Source organism: Saccostrea cucullata, unplaced genomic scaffold (assembly GCF_032062105.1).
Source record: "Saccostrea cucullata isolate Sc308-1 unplaced genomic scaffold, CSIRO_AGI_Scuc_v1 ctg1872, whole genome shotgun sequence".
Taxonomy (NCBI): Eukaryota; Metazoa; Mollusca; class Bivalvia; order Ostreida; family Ostreidae; genus Saccostrea; species Saccostrea cuccullata.
In genome coordinates this window covers 49,913-64,252 of record NW_026918550.1, presented here as the reverse complement: position 1 = coordinate 64,252, position 14,340 = coordinate 49,913, and the positions used below count along the sequence as shown (strand labels likewise).

Genomic DNA, 14,340 nt, shown 5'->3' with positions numbered 1-14,340 from the left:
CGATAGAATAATGATTTGTACATATAATATACATTGTATGAATTCTGTCAGTGATATCAATCTTGGAATATCTACTATGTTCTCATTGTCGTTAAGTTAGACCCGAGAAGTTACCATGTGCATGTAGTATGGGTATTCAAATTTTATTGTAAATATTTTTGAACAATTAAGAATCTCCGGAATCATTATTTTATGTGAAGTCGCTGTCGTTTACAACCACAGATATTTCACATTTCTGTACCTGTCCGAGGAACATCCTCGTGGCACAAAAATGCCGAAAACCAATTACTCGTGTCATGCGCACACATGCCCACTACCCTGCTGCCGTTGGTAAGATGAAGTAAACTAAGAACCATTCGGGCTTCAAAATATTCCTGGGAGAATTCAACACACCCCCTCCCCCTGTCTCCGGCAGCCCTGTTCAACCGCTACAAATATCATTTAGCATTGTTATGAAACGCTTTATGTCACTAATCATTGCAATTATATTGTACATGCTAATCCGCTCAGTGATATAATTCTTTCATTAATCGGTGATTTAGCATTTGCGATTTCTACAGACCCCTTTCATCTCAAAACACCACCCCCTCCCCCACATTATATATTAATTTTATAAATCTTTGAACTATATCTATATCACTCAATTTAAGTATTCAACTGCAGGTACGTTACATCAGGGTAAGTTAAGGGAGGGGGTCCCCAACCTTTTCCAGACAGTAGTATGTGTTAGTAAAAAAAAATTATACCGAAGAATTTAGACCCCCCCCCCTCATACGAAAAGTATTTTTTCGAGTTTGAACATTTTTTCTTTTTTCTTTTCTTTTTTTTCACTTTTCAAGTTTATTGAGGTGAGTTGATTTTTTTCTCTGGCCGCCCCTCCCCCTTCCAAATACGATTCTACATGTACTTCCTTGAATGAAAAGTAATTTTAAATAGAACATACATAACGAATCCATCTAATAATCTCAAACTTGTCTGTTATGGGCTCTAAATTAGAAATAAAATGTATTGTTCTGTAACAATAGGTGAAAGATATCTTGTTTTTTTTTATTGAAATGATTCGTATCTACCTGGACCTATATGTTACGTAAGTGCAAACTGCGCAACTTTCAGTGACCGTGCGAACAAACGATTTTACTAAAGATAGATAAGACCTTAACTAAGAGAGTAAACATTAAAACATTTGTTTACAAAGTTTATTACTTTTATGTATGTTTCCACATTTCTTGTATTTCTTGAATCGGAAGAAGTTCGTTTGAAAGATTTGTAAGCAATAAAGGCACTTAGGGCCATCGAGCAGTGAGGGATCTTTTTCGTGCCAGCAGTGCACCTACTGCGACATGGGACCTCTCATCATACTTGATCTTTGGACATCGTTTTTAAAAGTTGTATGATTTCAATGATAGGATATTCTATTTAATGAGAGTCACTTTAATTAATACACTGTGGGACGTGGAGACCGGTCCTTCGGATGAGACCTATAAATCGATGTCCGCTGTTTTAGTAGGTACACTGCTGGCACGGAAAAGATCCCACATTGCTCAATGGACCTAAGTGCAGAATTTGCAGCTCTCTATCGGCAAGTGTAGGCGTTTCAATATATCACTGAAAAATTCTCGAGGGGAATTTTAAACAATAGTCTATACAATCAATCTTTAATTGATAACTCAGATGCACCATAGGAATTAATTTTACGATGAATTCATAATTGTCCGAAACCTTCTGTATTATGCAATTGTGAACACTTTTAAAAATCGAAAAATAAAATTAGGTAATAAAACACATTTTTAATGCCTGATCAGTCAATTGACCAGAAAAAGGCATTACATAATCTTATAATATAAAATCTCTAATAAAACAACAGAATTCATTTGATTAAGCAATGATATTTAATCAATCATATATTTGGCCTTACGATGCTCAATTGTACTGCCTGTGTGTGAATATTTCCAAAAAATATTATATGTATACGCAGGGGGAATAAGGAAGCATACAGAATATTCTACCTTGGCTAAATCAGTGCTGCATTATGACGTCATAGTAGGCAAGATGACGTCAATTTTAGAAATCAGGTTTTCGTAATATTGGTATTTAGCTATGTAATTTAACTATAGAAAATGATTAGAAACGTGTAAACATTTACAAAAATAAAATGTTTTTATTTTTTTATGCCGTAACAGTCATTATGATTGAAATATACCACCGATGACGTCATATGTGTACATCAAGTAACTTGGAAATTGATCATGTCGTGTAAAGAGAATTTGGCTAAGACGGGATGTTCAAAAATACGTAAAATGGAGTTTAAAAAGAAATATCGGAAATGTTGTGTTAAATTCATATGGAGTTTAATTAATTGAACAGGTATACTAATTTATTTTCATCGATTATATTCTCTTTCAAAGACAGTCAGCTATATTACGTATCCCGGTCGGCCTATCGTCCGTCATTCCTGACCAAAAAATGCAACAGAACAACAATAAGCTGGATATTTCAAAACATACGATTTGTATAGATTGAAAGTTTGCGTTTTGACAAACTTGGAAAGTGCTGCTAGAATCCCGAGTTAAGCATGGTTGTACGAAAAATCTCGATTCATATGTATAAAATTCAAAACAAAGGGCAGGGTTTCGTGCGAATGTGTGGAATAAATATTTTACGTACAAGATAGCTGGATTCTAGCAGCACTTTTTAGACAAAATAGATGTTTTTCAGCTATATTACATACTCAAAGAAATTATCAAACTCCGGGGTATTGTTGTTCTGTGAGCCTTTTTATTAAGGAAACGTTTGCTATTAATAGAAGTCACGTGATGCCGTGGCGGTGTTGCGCGTCTTTGCGTTAGAGACGCTTTTATCTGTATGTAATAGTAAATAACAGTTTACGTCTATCAGTGGTTTTGATAATTTATTAAACTTTTTTTTTTTCAAAAGGTCTAAATTTCCCGAGAAATAACTTAATATGCTTCCTTAACATACCCGCGTATGAGATACTATAGTATTCATATAGTATAGCATACAGGAATAAAATCACAGATCAAGAATCATTTTTCGGCATATACATGCTCACTCTCTCTCTCTCTCTCTCTCTCTCTCTCTCTCGACTAATCGACCGAAAAGACTTCAAACAAATCTTTTCTCTTCTGTTTATATCCATCAATCCAGCACAGGTACAAGTAATAAGTTGTCTATCTCAGGTATATTATGACGTCATTTTGTTTATGTTTTCGACGTCATCAACACGCCGTTTTACCGGTAGTTAATTCAACGTAATTTTAAAAAGTTGTATTCATTGGAAATATATTATTTTTTGTGCTATTAAATGTTGATTATTAAAAAAATAAATACATAAATACTATATTATAAGAGTGATTATTTTGGATTCATCACAGGTTTCATTTAGATATTTCAATGTAATTTAAACTTGTCATGTACAGATAAAACAATTTAATTACCTTTGTAACTTTTTTAAAAACACATGCACATTTACTTTTATTATATGAACAATTTTAGTCATTGTAGTGTTTTCTTGTTGTGAAAAAGTACTTATACAATTTATCTTGAAGAAAAGGGTCATTAAATATTTATGAAATAAGCATAATGAAGAAAAACGTCATTGTTGTCATGATTTATCTTTATCTGCGAAACACAATTTATTAAAATTCGTCATGTCCGCATCTTTGTAAGGTCAAAATTAAATGTTGAAATAAATGATTATGAAATGATTTTGCATTTGACAAAGTTTGGAATACATACTCGAATGCGGACACATTAAAAATTGCGTTCATATACATTGAATATGCCAAAAAATGTAGATTTTCGGAATACTTTCCCGGTTTCGACTTTCACTGTTACCAATCGAGCGCGCTTTTTGCCAAACTAATACCCAAATCTTAAAGTTAGTGCCCTAAACATATGTTATAGACCATAAATTTAAAAATTGCTCCACTTTATTTTTTCATATTTTCATATATCATATATTTCATATATAAATATTTCATATTTTTACAGGGCCAATTATGATAAATAACGACTTTTCTTCTTTGCCTGGTACGTTTTCGACTTGCCTCCCAAGTCAACCGTGTAGTCCATAGGTCCCATCTTTCTTGTGATACTGTAAGGTCCCTTCCACTGCATGAGAAGTTTGTTCGATTTGGTCGGGAGGAGGACTAACACTCTATCTCCTTCTTTCATCTCCGATTACTTGTCTTCCTGTTATAATATTTTCTCTGACGTGTCCTTGCATTCTCAAGATGTTCATGGGCGATCTTGCACGTTTCTTCCAGTCTTTGTCTTAAATCAAGTACATACTGATATGTTGTTTTGACTTCTTCATCTGGGATCTCTTTGGTCAATAACTCCTTCAGAATCATCATTGGTCCTCGAACAGAATGTGCATACAAAAGATCAAATGGAGAAAACCCAAGACTCTCTTGCGGTACTTCACGATATGCGAACAGTAATGGATTCAGATATTTATCCCAGTCCCTGGGTCTTTCTGCGCACATCCTTTTGAGCATCTGTTTTAGTGTTCCATTAAACTTCTCCACGAGCCCATTGCACATTGGATGATATCGGGTAGTCGTTATTCGCTTGAAAGACAAAAGTCGACTCACTTCCTTCATCACATCAGATGTAAACTGAGTCCCTTGATCCGATAGCATCTCAGTAGGAACGCCCACTCTACTAAAGATGTCAACCAGTGCTTCTGCTACACGCTCAGTTTCTATTCCGGGAAGTGCGATCGCCTCCGGATATCGAGTTGCATAGTCAACCACTGTAAGAATGTATCGATTACCCTTATCAGTAATCGGTTGGAAGGTCCTACGATATCAACTGCCACTCGTTGAAACGGAACTGTGATAAGTGGCATGTGTCCTAGTGGTACTGCAGGAACTTTGCCTTTGGATATAGTTCTTTGGCACACATCACATGATTTACAGAATCTCCTAATATCTGCTTGGATCCCTGGCCAATAAAATTCTGCCATGATTCTGTCTGTTGTTTTCCTCACTCCCAGATGTCCTGCCATTATCGATTCATGTGCCAGCTTCATTACCATGTCTCGATACTGTTTTGGTATGATGAGTTGTCGGAAAACTTTTCCATTAGAAACTCTTGGACTGCTGAACTCTCTGTATAACAGTTGTTTTCTGAAGTAAATTTTCGAAGAACCTCCATCACTGAATTGCTTCACTGTTCCCTTTTCCGCCGTTTCCCTCAGTTTTTTCAGTGTCTTATTGTCCCTTTGTTCCTTTTGTAAGTCCTCGGGTGATACATCTTGTATGGCACTTGGTACCTTCAAAGGTTTGTATGTCGACTGTTTCTTTTTTAGGTGACCACGAGTTTCGACTGCTGATGTGCCTCCTGTTTAATGAATCCATGCCATATTTGGTTCATGGGGTTTCCCAACTCCTTGAATATTTCCAAGAATAAGATCATATGATGGACAGTCAAAACACCACGCGTCAACATTCCCTGTAAAGTATTGTGTATCCACTTGAACTGCTGCGACCTCAGCTTCTATCACACTTCCATCAGCTAACTTGCACTTTTGTGTTTTGCCTGTAAGTTGGTCCTTTTCTACTAAGTCTCTCCTTATCACAACACCACTACATCCAGTATCTCGTAGTACAGTTACTAGTTTGTCACCCACACAACCTTTCACAACTGGCATCACCATTTCACTAATTGCGACTGAGTCACCAACACAAGGTAATGTTTCCTCTCTGTGCACAGCAGATGTATCTTGGTGTCCTCTACCATGTCCAGAGTATCCAAAATTGCGTCCACGAAAGCTGCTGGAAGTACCACTCTTTGGATCATTGAACTGATATTGTTTTGGAACAGACTCTTGTTTTTCAGTAGCACTAGATACCTTGTTAGAGGAAAACTTCCGATGAACACAGTCAAAGGATTTATGTCCTACTTTTCCACATATGTAACACTTTGCTCCTGAACTGGATTTAGTTTGAGCCACTCTGTCCATAGAATGAAATTGTTTATCAGGTTGAGGTTTCCTGTCCAATGAAGATCTTTGTGTAATGGACGAAGATGTAATGTTTCTGGCCTCTGCAAACTGATCTGCGTAATGCGCCATCTCCTGAATGCTTGGAGAAATTCTCTCTTTCAAGAATAAAGCCAACTCCTTCGAACAACACAATATAAATTGTTCCCTTAAGAATAAATCCTTAAGTCCTTCATATGTTTTTGTTGTCTTTGAAAGTTTAATCCATCGTTCAAGGTAACTGTCCAATCTCACTGAGAATTGCAGAAAAGTTTCACTTCCGTCTGGCTTTGACGATCTAAACTTCTTGTGAAATCCATCTTCTGTCATATCAAAGCGTTTAAGAAGAGCCTTCTTCAGTTCATCGAAATCTAAAGCAGATTCTGGAGGAAGTCTTGAAAACACATCGAAAGCTTTTCCTTTGAATAAGGCACTAAGATGAGCTCCCCAGTTATCTCTACGCCATTTCTGTGATGTCGCATAAATCTCAAAACGTTGGATGTAAGCGTCAATATTATCCTTCGAATTGTCGAACGCAGGAAGTTTTGGTCCTTTTATTGGTTGGTGCTTTTCCGTACCATGGTGATGATGAATCCAACACTTTGTGAGACCTTTCAGCTGCTAGTACTTGGAATTTATGATCAAGTTCCATTTCTTCCATCTTGCGTTTGTGTTCAGATTCAGCAAAGAGCCGCATATGTTCATGTTCCTCGCGTCCTCTGTCTGTTCTTTCCTTCTCTATCTGCAACTGATATTCACGTTCCTCCTTCGATTGTCTTTCTTCTCTCTGTCGTTCTCGTTCATCACAAAGTCTTGATTGTTCTTCCTTCACAAAATTTTGTAGAGCCTCATCCTTGAATCCCATCTGAGTTCCAAGTTCCAGTAGCTCCTGCATCTCCTTCACAGTAGACATGATGGATGACTAAACTGAACCACCTTACGAACTTTAAGTCCACAGGAATAATAGTCTTGCTATATATATTTATCAAAGATCTTACTCAGCCAGCTTACCTTAACTGAAGTATCATAAGGGAGAACCATGACTTCACTCACCAAAGTTGATCTGCATTAACGTTGCCCTTAGCTACTCACTCTTAACCAACGCTAACTATAATGAAAAATATAAATCAAAAAATTAATCCTGGCAAACCGTCACCATAGAAGAATTCTAGTTTGATTTAAAAAGAGAGTCTGTCATCCCACCGCTGCCACCAAATTTGTAACGTGGAATGAACCAGGCTTTCCTTTTCAAATCAAAACAAGAATGTCTTCAAAGAAAACAAGAATTTATTTACAAAAAAAAAAAATAAAGAAAAGACAATCAAAATAATGAATCACACAATCACACACACGCACACTCACTCAAATGATCGAACAAAAAAAAATGTTATTTACCATGAAAAAAAAACAACAATAGATTTTAATCAACTGTTTTCAACACGTGTTCTCAATAATTCAAACCTATCAACATTGCCAGTGTTGTCCACATCAATACGAAAGTCCACACAATTCGGATCAACACTATCCTCCAAACTTCCGGGGCTGTAGTCCTAGACTGATGTTTGAGGATCAGTAGTATTGACTCACGACTGCTAGTGATTCCCGCGCCTAAACATCATCAGCGACTTCGTCTTCATCAACATCATCATCATCATTGACATCATCGTCATCATCATCGAAGTCATCGTCGACATCATCGTCGTCATCAACACATCATCGACATCATCGTCGTCATCAACACATCAGAGTACCCATAACACCTCAGCATGGTGCTAAAATATTAACTATCCTTTATCAGTAAATAATCATGTACTCTATATATGGCAATACTATGATACAATTATACTGGCTTTAATTAATAACCACATAGTTATGTTTGAGTTCAATATAACATAAACACTAAGATACTTTCAATATCTTCAGTTTGTTTACAGTTGACATAGATACAAAATGGCTGACAACACTTCCGGTCACTTACTTCCACTCAGACATTCAAATGAAAAAGTAATACAGCGAACAAAAATACAATAAAATACAGAAACAGGCTGTTCTTGAAATGTATAGAATCTCACTAAGAGCGATAAAACTTCTGATGAGAAAACCTATTCAAACACTCTCGCTAACGTCACACCTGATCGCACACACAGGTAAGTCATTGATGACTGCCTGCCAAGGTGAATTAATGTAACGAACTTTAAACGAACAATAAAACGTAACTAAAATACTTGCAAAATATACTTACAGTGGCTGGAACGTTATTGTTGACAAACCAATCGTGTAGAATCGTTCGTGTATCGTGAGTGATCGTTCGTGTAACCTGCAAGATCGTTCGTGTATCAGACTCAATCGTGTGCGTTTTTAATCGTGCATTTAGAATCGTGTAAATTTCGTTTTGTAAGTTTTTATCGGAATGTTATTTGTAAAATAAGTATTTCCCTTGTTTGTTTTTCTTAATTTATTAATTAAAATCCAAATAAAATGAAAAAGCGCAATTTACATAATAGAATGCAGAACGAACTAATTATCGCCCGTAAGCAAGCAATATAGTAAGTCGTACAATATTAAGTTTAAGTTCAGCCTTTATTCCTTGAATTAAACACTCATCTGACAACATTGAGCTTGTTTTTTGCCAATAACACAAGACATGTTTGTTCCAAAAATATGTCATTTATTATGAAATGACAACATATAATATAATACATAAAACTGAATAAAAAAGACTGGGAGACAATGTAACCTTAAAACACAATTCCTGAGAAAATTTATAATACAATTATGCAATAACAATTGGTCTCCCAGTATAAGACTATTACATAACATATATAATTTGGCAAAATAGGTGGCCTAAGTAATCCAAAAAATATTTCAGCAAATGTTCGGCCGTCTTGTCTTTACAATAGCAGTAGATATAATGATGCTAGTTCTCTTATCTCAAAAGGATAAAGTTACCGGGGGTCCCCACGGGTTTACAGATAATGAGGCACAAAGTGGGGAATTACAATTTAACATAAAATACATGAAACTTAACTTAAAACAATTTTACTAGCATAAAATATCATTCTCGTCAGATAGTGCGATCAATATTGTGATAAACCGTACTTAGATCTCTAACGCCTTTTTGAAAAATCTTATTTTAATTATTATTTACTTCTTATTGTGGTCAAAATAATCTTGAAATCAATTCATTGAAAATAAATATTTTTTTTTCAAAGAAAAAAACATTTCTCAAGGCTTACATAACTAGTTAGTCGACAAATATACATGGACACGGCATGATTCTTGGGAGTTTTAATTATCTGTGTTTATCTCTTGAGCTTATTTGTAATAAATTAATTTTAAATTTCTGCAAATAAAAAAGTTGAATAATTGGCAAGTTTATCAGACATTGAATCATTGGAAACATAAGGATAAAATTTGTAATTATAATTTAAGTCATTTCATGCTGCCATTTTTGTTCAATCTATCCCCCTTTCTGCATATCATGATATCCAATTCAATCAAATTATACGACCCACATACATGTACATTGTCTAATAGATTGAACAAAATCCGTTTTCTTTTATCGGAGAATTACCTTAGAAATAATTATTTTTAATCTAAAATATTAAGTCTTGCATATATTTAGCTACAGAAACATCAATTTCCGTTTTTTTTTCTTCAAAGTCTATGAAATAATATTGATAATTCTTTGAAATCTTAAATAAGTAATATTAAGCCGTATTTCGTTTTGAAAATATTGATTCCTAAATATTTTGAACTATTTTGAGTGAAGAAACGTGCGTTTGCGTTAACAATCGTGTAAGATCGTGTAATGTGTAGAATCGTGAACGTGAAAGATCGTTCGTGTAACAGGTTTAATAGTGCGTTAATCGTGCGGAATCGTTCGTGTAATGTGATCGTTCGTGTAAGTTGTCAACAATAATGTTGCAGCCACTGTACCACGGTCTGTTTTTCCGTGCAAAGATATACTAAAAAGTTGAAGTAGACTTGCTGTAAGTCATAGGAACATGCTGGTGCAAAACTTGACCAATCTGTCCTGACCCATTAACATGTCTTACACTGTGGACAGCTCTGCTGGGAATACCTAGCTATTGTTACCTGTCCTGTCGGACAAAATTCTGCAAGGAATTCTGGGTGATTTACTAAAGAGATGCCCGAAGGGCAATACTTGAAACAAAACAAGGGGTACCCCATAGGTTTAAACTAGTGATTGTTACAGTATTTTATAGTGGGGGATTAAATGTGTACAAGATATATTGTGTAAATGATAAATTTGTATTTTAAGTGATTTAATCCAAAACTAGAGGTACTGTGAGCAATGAGCTCACTAAATGATACCCCCGCCTCCCATAATGTTCATGTTTTGTTTTATATTGTTTTACGGTAATGTGTAATGAGGAATAACTTGTCATATCAAATGTAATCCAGAAGCTTCTATATGTGATGCCATAGGTAGGCAAATAATGGCAATGTCCATGTTTTGCTATGGGAAACCTAAAATACGTGTCGAATAAAAAAGTAAAATAGGAGGTGCACAATGGCAATATGTGGTAAAGATTCTCTGAAAGTTTCATTAAATTTTACCCAGTAGTATAAGAGGAGTTTTGGATAAGAGATGGGTACCCCAAAGCGTAACAGACGGACGGGTGTACAGACGGACGGACGGACGGAAATACCGATTACTATATACCCTCCCGCTTTTCAAGCGGGAGTACAATAATATATTCCATTTTCCGTTCCGTTCCGCTTTCCGTTCCGTTTTCCGTTCCGCATTTTAGCAACACCCGCAATAATCATGGTAGAATTATTCTTATTGCGCTTGTATATGATATGGGGCGGGACCAAAATTCAATTCAAAATAGATTTAAACAAGGTGCCCCTACTCAAAATAAAGATCAAAATAATCCAAATTATATTTCTATTTTTAGTAAACTACTATTCCATAAGGTAACACATGTCAGTGATTAAGACGAAAAGTATGAGTAAAATTAAGATATTTTACCGCACCCCTTTTTTAAGTCTGAAACTGGGAAAAAAAGTCAGTTCGGATGTATTATACGCAACAGAAAAGTTTACCAAGCGTTGTTCTGAACTTTGAAAATCGCGGTAATTTGTTACATAAAATCGGCGCGAGGATTAAGTGTCCTTTCATTGGGACGTATGGACATGATCAATGGAGGGTTGTTTATGTTGCAGCAGATTTTCATTGAGTTATTTAAAACCTAAAATAAATTTTTATTTTATTGTATTTCATTAAAAAATGACTTATTACTTTGTCTGGCAGATAAGGTGCATGTGCACTATCAATACGGAAGCATGTGGCATAGGCAGGAGTGAACGTCTAAAAATAACATCGGTAATGGCGGCCTACTCGAAGACACTCAACATGCAGCTCAAATTACTTTTAACTTGCTTTTTTATGGTAATTTAGTATCAAAAGATTATGAATGTGACATTTTTAACAAGCATACCCTCCAACAATAACTTTCCGAAGTTTAAAATATGGCCATAAACAAAAGAAATTGCATATGTCTCAAGGTAATACTACGGTATGTACGCATGATAGCCGTGTTTCGCCTGAAAGAAAAATTTTTCAAAGTCCCATTGTGATGTAAAATACGCATCTCTTTCTCAAAGAAATTTAATATATGAAAAAAGTGTGTATTATATTCCCCTAAATACGGTAAGTGGAAATTTTAGCGATACACAAATTTAGCGATTTGTCCTTAAAATGGGTATTTTTTATTTTTAGCAAGATGTAATTTTAGCAATTTAAAAAAAGCTCACCAAAGAAGCTATAAAAAATAAAGCACAATTAATTTTTAGTGATATTTAATTTTAGCAATCATGTTACCCTCTCTAATACTGCCAAAATTATATCTAAGCTAAAAATTCTTCTTATATGTTATTTTTTATTTTTTGTCAATTTACAGGGGCTGTAGGCAAATCATTCTTTGCTACTTCCTATGTACCCAATGCATAACTGTATAACATTGGAAAGATATCGAGCATCTGCTCTAGAGTCGTGAAGTAAAGAGTTGATCCTTATGTTGCAGGTCCGAATCCCACTGTGGGACAAAGAGACCGGTCCTTCGGATGAGACCGTATGAATCGAGGTACCGCGTAACAGTAGGTACTGGCACTAAAAAGATCCTTCACTGCTCAATGACCTTTAGTCTGAGTACAAGTCAAAATTTGTAGCTCTCAAGCAGCAAGTTGTGGTGACTCAATATATGAGTGAAAAATTCTCAAGAGGAACGTTAAACAATAATCAAAACATAACTGTATAAAATTCAACTGATGTTTAACATTTTTCGGTAGATCCTCCATCGACTGCCCCTGACATCACAGCCTCCCCTTCAGGACTTCAGTACAACACAGAAACTACAGTCAACTTGACCTGTCAACTTTCAGGAGGAAACCCTATTGCCACGTTGTCATGGATATGTAAAAAAACAGGAATTACAGGAATCAATCAGAGTAACTCGACTACAGCTGTCGCTGTATTGTCGTTGGTGATGGATAGTTCCTACAACAATCAGCTGTGTACTTGTACAGCTAATCACAGCCTCCTTACCAGCCCTAAATCTACGAGTGTGTCACTCACTGTATTTTGTAAGTGAACTTAATGACACATTTGTATAATTATGTTCCACAAATGGAGTTTAGTAACATATTGTTTTTACTCTGTTTCTTATTATCATGTCACCTAGACGAAGTTGGCCGACATATTGCAATTGTATTCATGAAAATGTTCTTAGGGCTTTTTCTCGGAGATAGTTGGGAAAATCTTCCTGAAACATTCCCCAAAAGATGATCATTGGTTGTAGTTTTCAGGCACGTAGCAACATGGGGGCCTGCCCCCTCCCACTTTTTTTCCCAACATTACCTTTACAATTGAAAATGTTTATCGAAAGGTTTGTTGGGCACTCCCCACTTCTTACCACAGTAAAGTGATATAAAGGAAAATTAGTATTGTATGCCAAAAAAATTTGAAGTGAAAGAAAGTTGGCATTGAAAAAAGTTGACCACAACCTTTTTGAATAATTAAGTTAGCGTAGACTTGATTTAGCGCATTTCTTAATGTTTTTATTAATGTATAAATGTTTTAGAATTTAGCGTTGTACTTGAATTAGCGGTAGTTTCTTTCTGCAAAAAATGCTAAAAAGAATACACCAACAAATGTAATATGTTTACAGTAATTTGAGTATTATACTATCCCATAAATATGTTTTATAGAGTATTTGAAATGATTTTTGGATGTTATTCAGACTGTAAATATTTAGAGTTTCATCAAATAACTTTGAAATAGAATAGAGTAAACCAACTTGAGTCTTAATCTTGGTAAGAAATGCTCACCTAAGATAGACAGCATATACTCCAACTAATACAACCAGCACCTAATCTCAATGCTGAGCGATTAATTTTCCATAGTTGGGAGAAAGTAATAAGAAATATATAAGTGTATATCATTATATTATTTTTTCAGTTTTTAGCTCTTCTGAGCCAAAGGCTCAAAGAGCTAATGCTATGGCCATTTGAGCAGTGTGCGTAAACTTTTTAGAATATGGGTCATAACTCAAGAGCCCCTCAAATTTGTCACAGGGTATCTTTAGCCAAAGGGCTACCATTTATATTAAAACTAGGGTTGGGGCCCTTAAACAAGGGGAGATAATCAGAAAAATAAAACCAAAAGTACTGTTTGCTAAAAAAATCTTCTAAAACCACCAGGCGGATTTTCAAGGTATCAAGGTCAATTCAAAATTGACCAAAAATTTTACTTTACAAAAACATTGATATTTTGCTTATTATAAAGACTAGGATCATCAAATCTTGTAAGTTGATACATTTTAGGACTTTACATCATGTTAACTCAAAAGTAGGTCACGGTGACCTACTTTTTAGCTCACCTGAGCCGAAGGCTCAAGTGAGCTTTTCTGATCAAAATTTGTCCGTCGTCTGTCGTTGGCGTCGTCGTCGTTGTCGTTGTCGTAAACTTTTCACATTTTCATCTTCTTCTCAAGAACCACTGGGCCAATTTCAACCAAACTTGGCACAAAGTATCCCTGGGTGAAGGGGATTCAAGATTGTTCAAATGAAGGGCCACGCCCTCTTCCAAGGGGAGATAATTATGAATTAGTGAAAAATTAATAGCATTTTTAAAAAATCTTCTTCTCAAGAACCACTGGGCCAGGAAAGATGAAACTCATGTGGAATCATCCTCAGGTAGTGTAGATTCAAATTTGTTCAAATCATGACCCCCGGGGCTAGGGTGGGGCCAAAATGGCCGACCAAAGTTTTACATGGGAATATATAGGAAAATTCTTTAAAAA

At 35.4% G+C, this 14,340-nt stretch overlaps 1 protein-coding gene across 1 annotated transcript in view; it reads left to right on the top strand.

Annotated features, from left to right (window-relative positions):
• LOC134267681 (nephrin-like) overlaps positions 1–14,340 on the top strand; it is a 128,338-nt gene that overhangs the window by 70,727 nt on the left and 43,271 nt on the right. Inside the window, exon 4 of the mRNA XM_062749903.1 lies at positions 12,329–12,622. Within this exon, the coding sequence (XP_062605887.1) occupies positions 12,329–12,622 (294 nt within the window). The remainder of the gene's footprint in view (positions 1–12,328; positions 12,623–14,340) is intronic.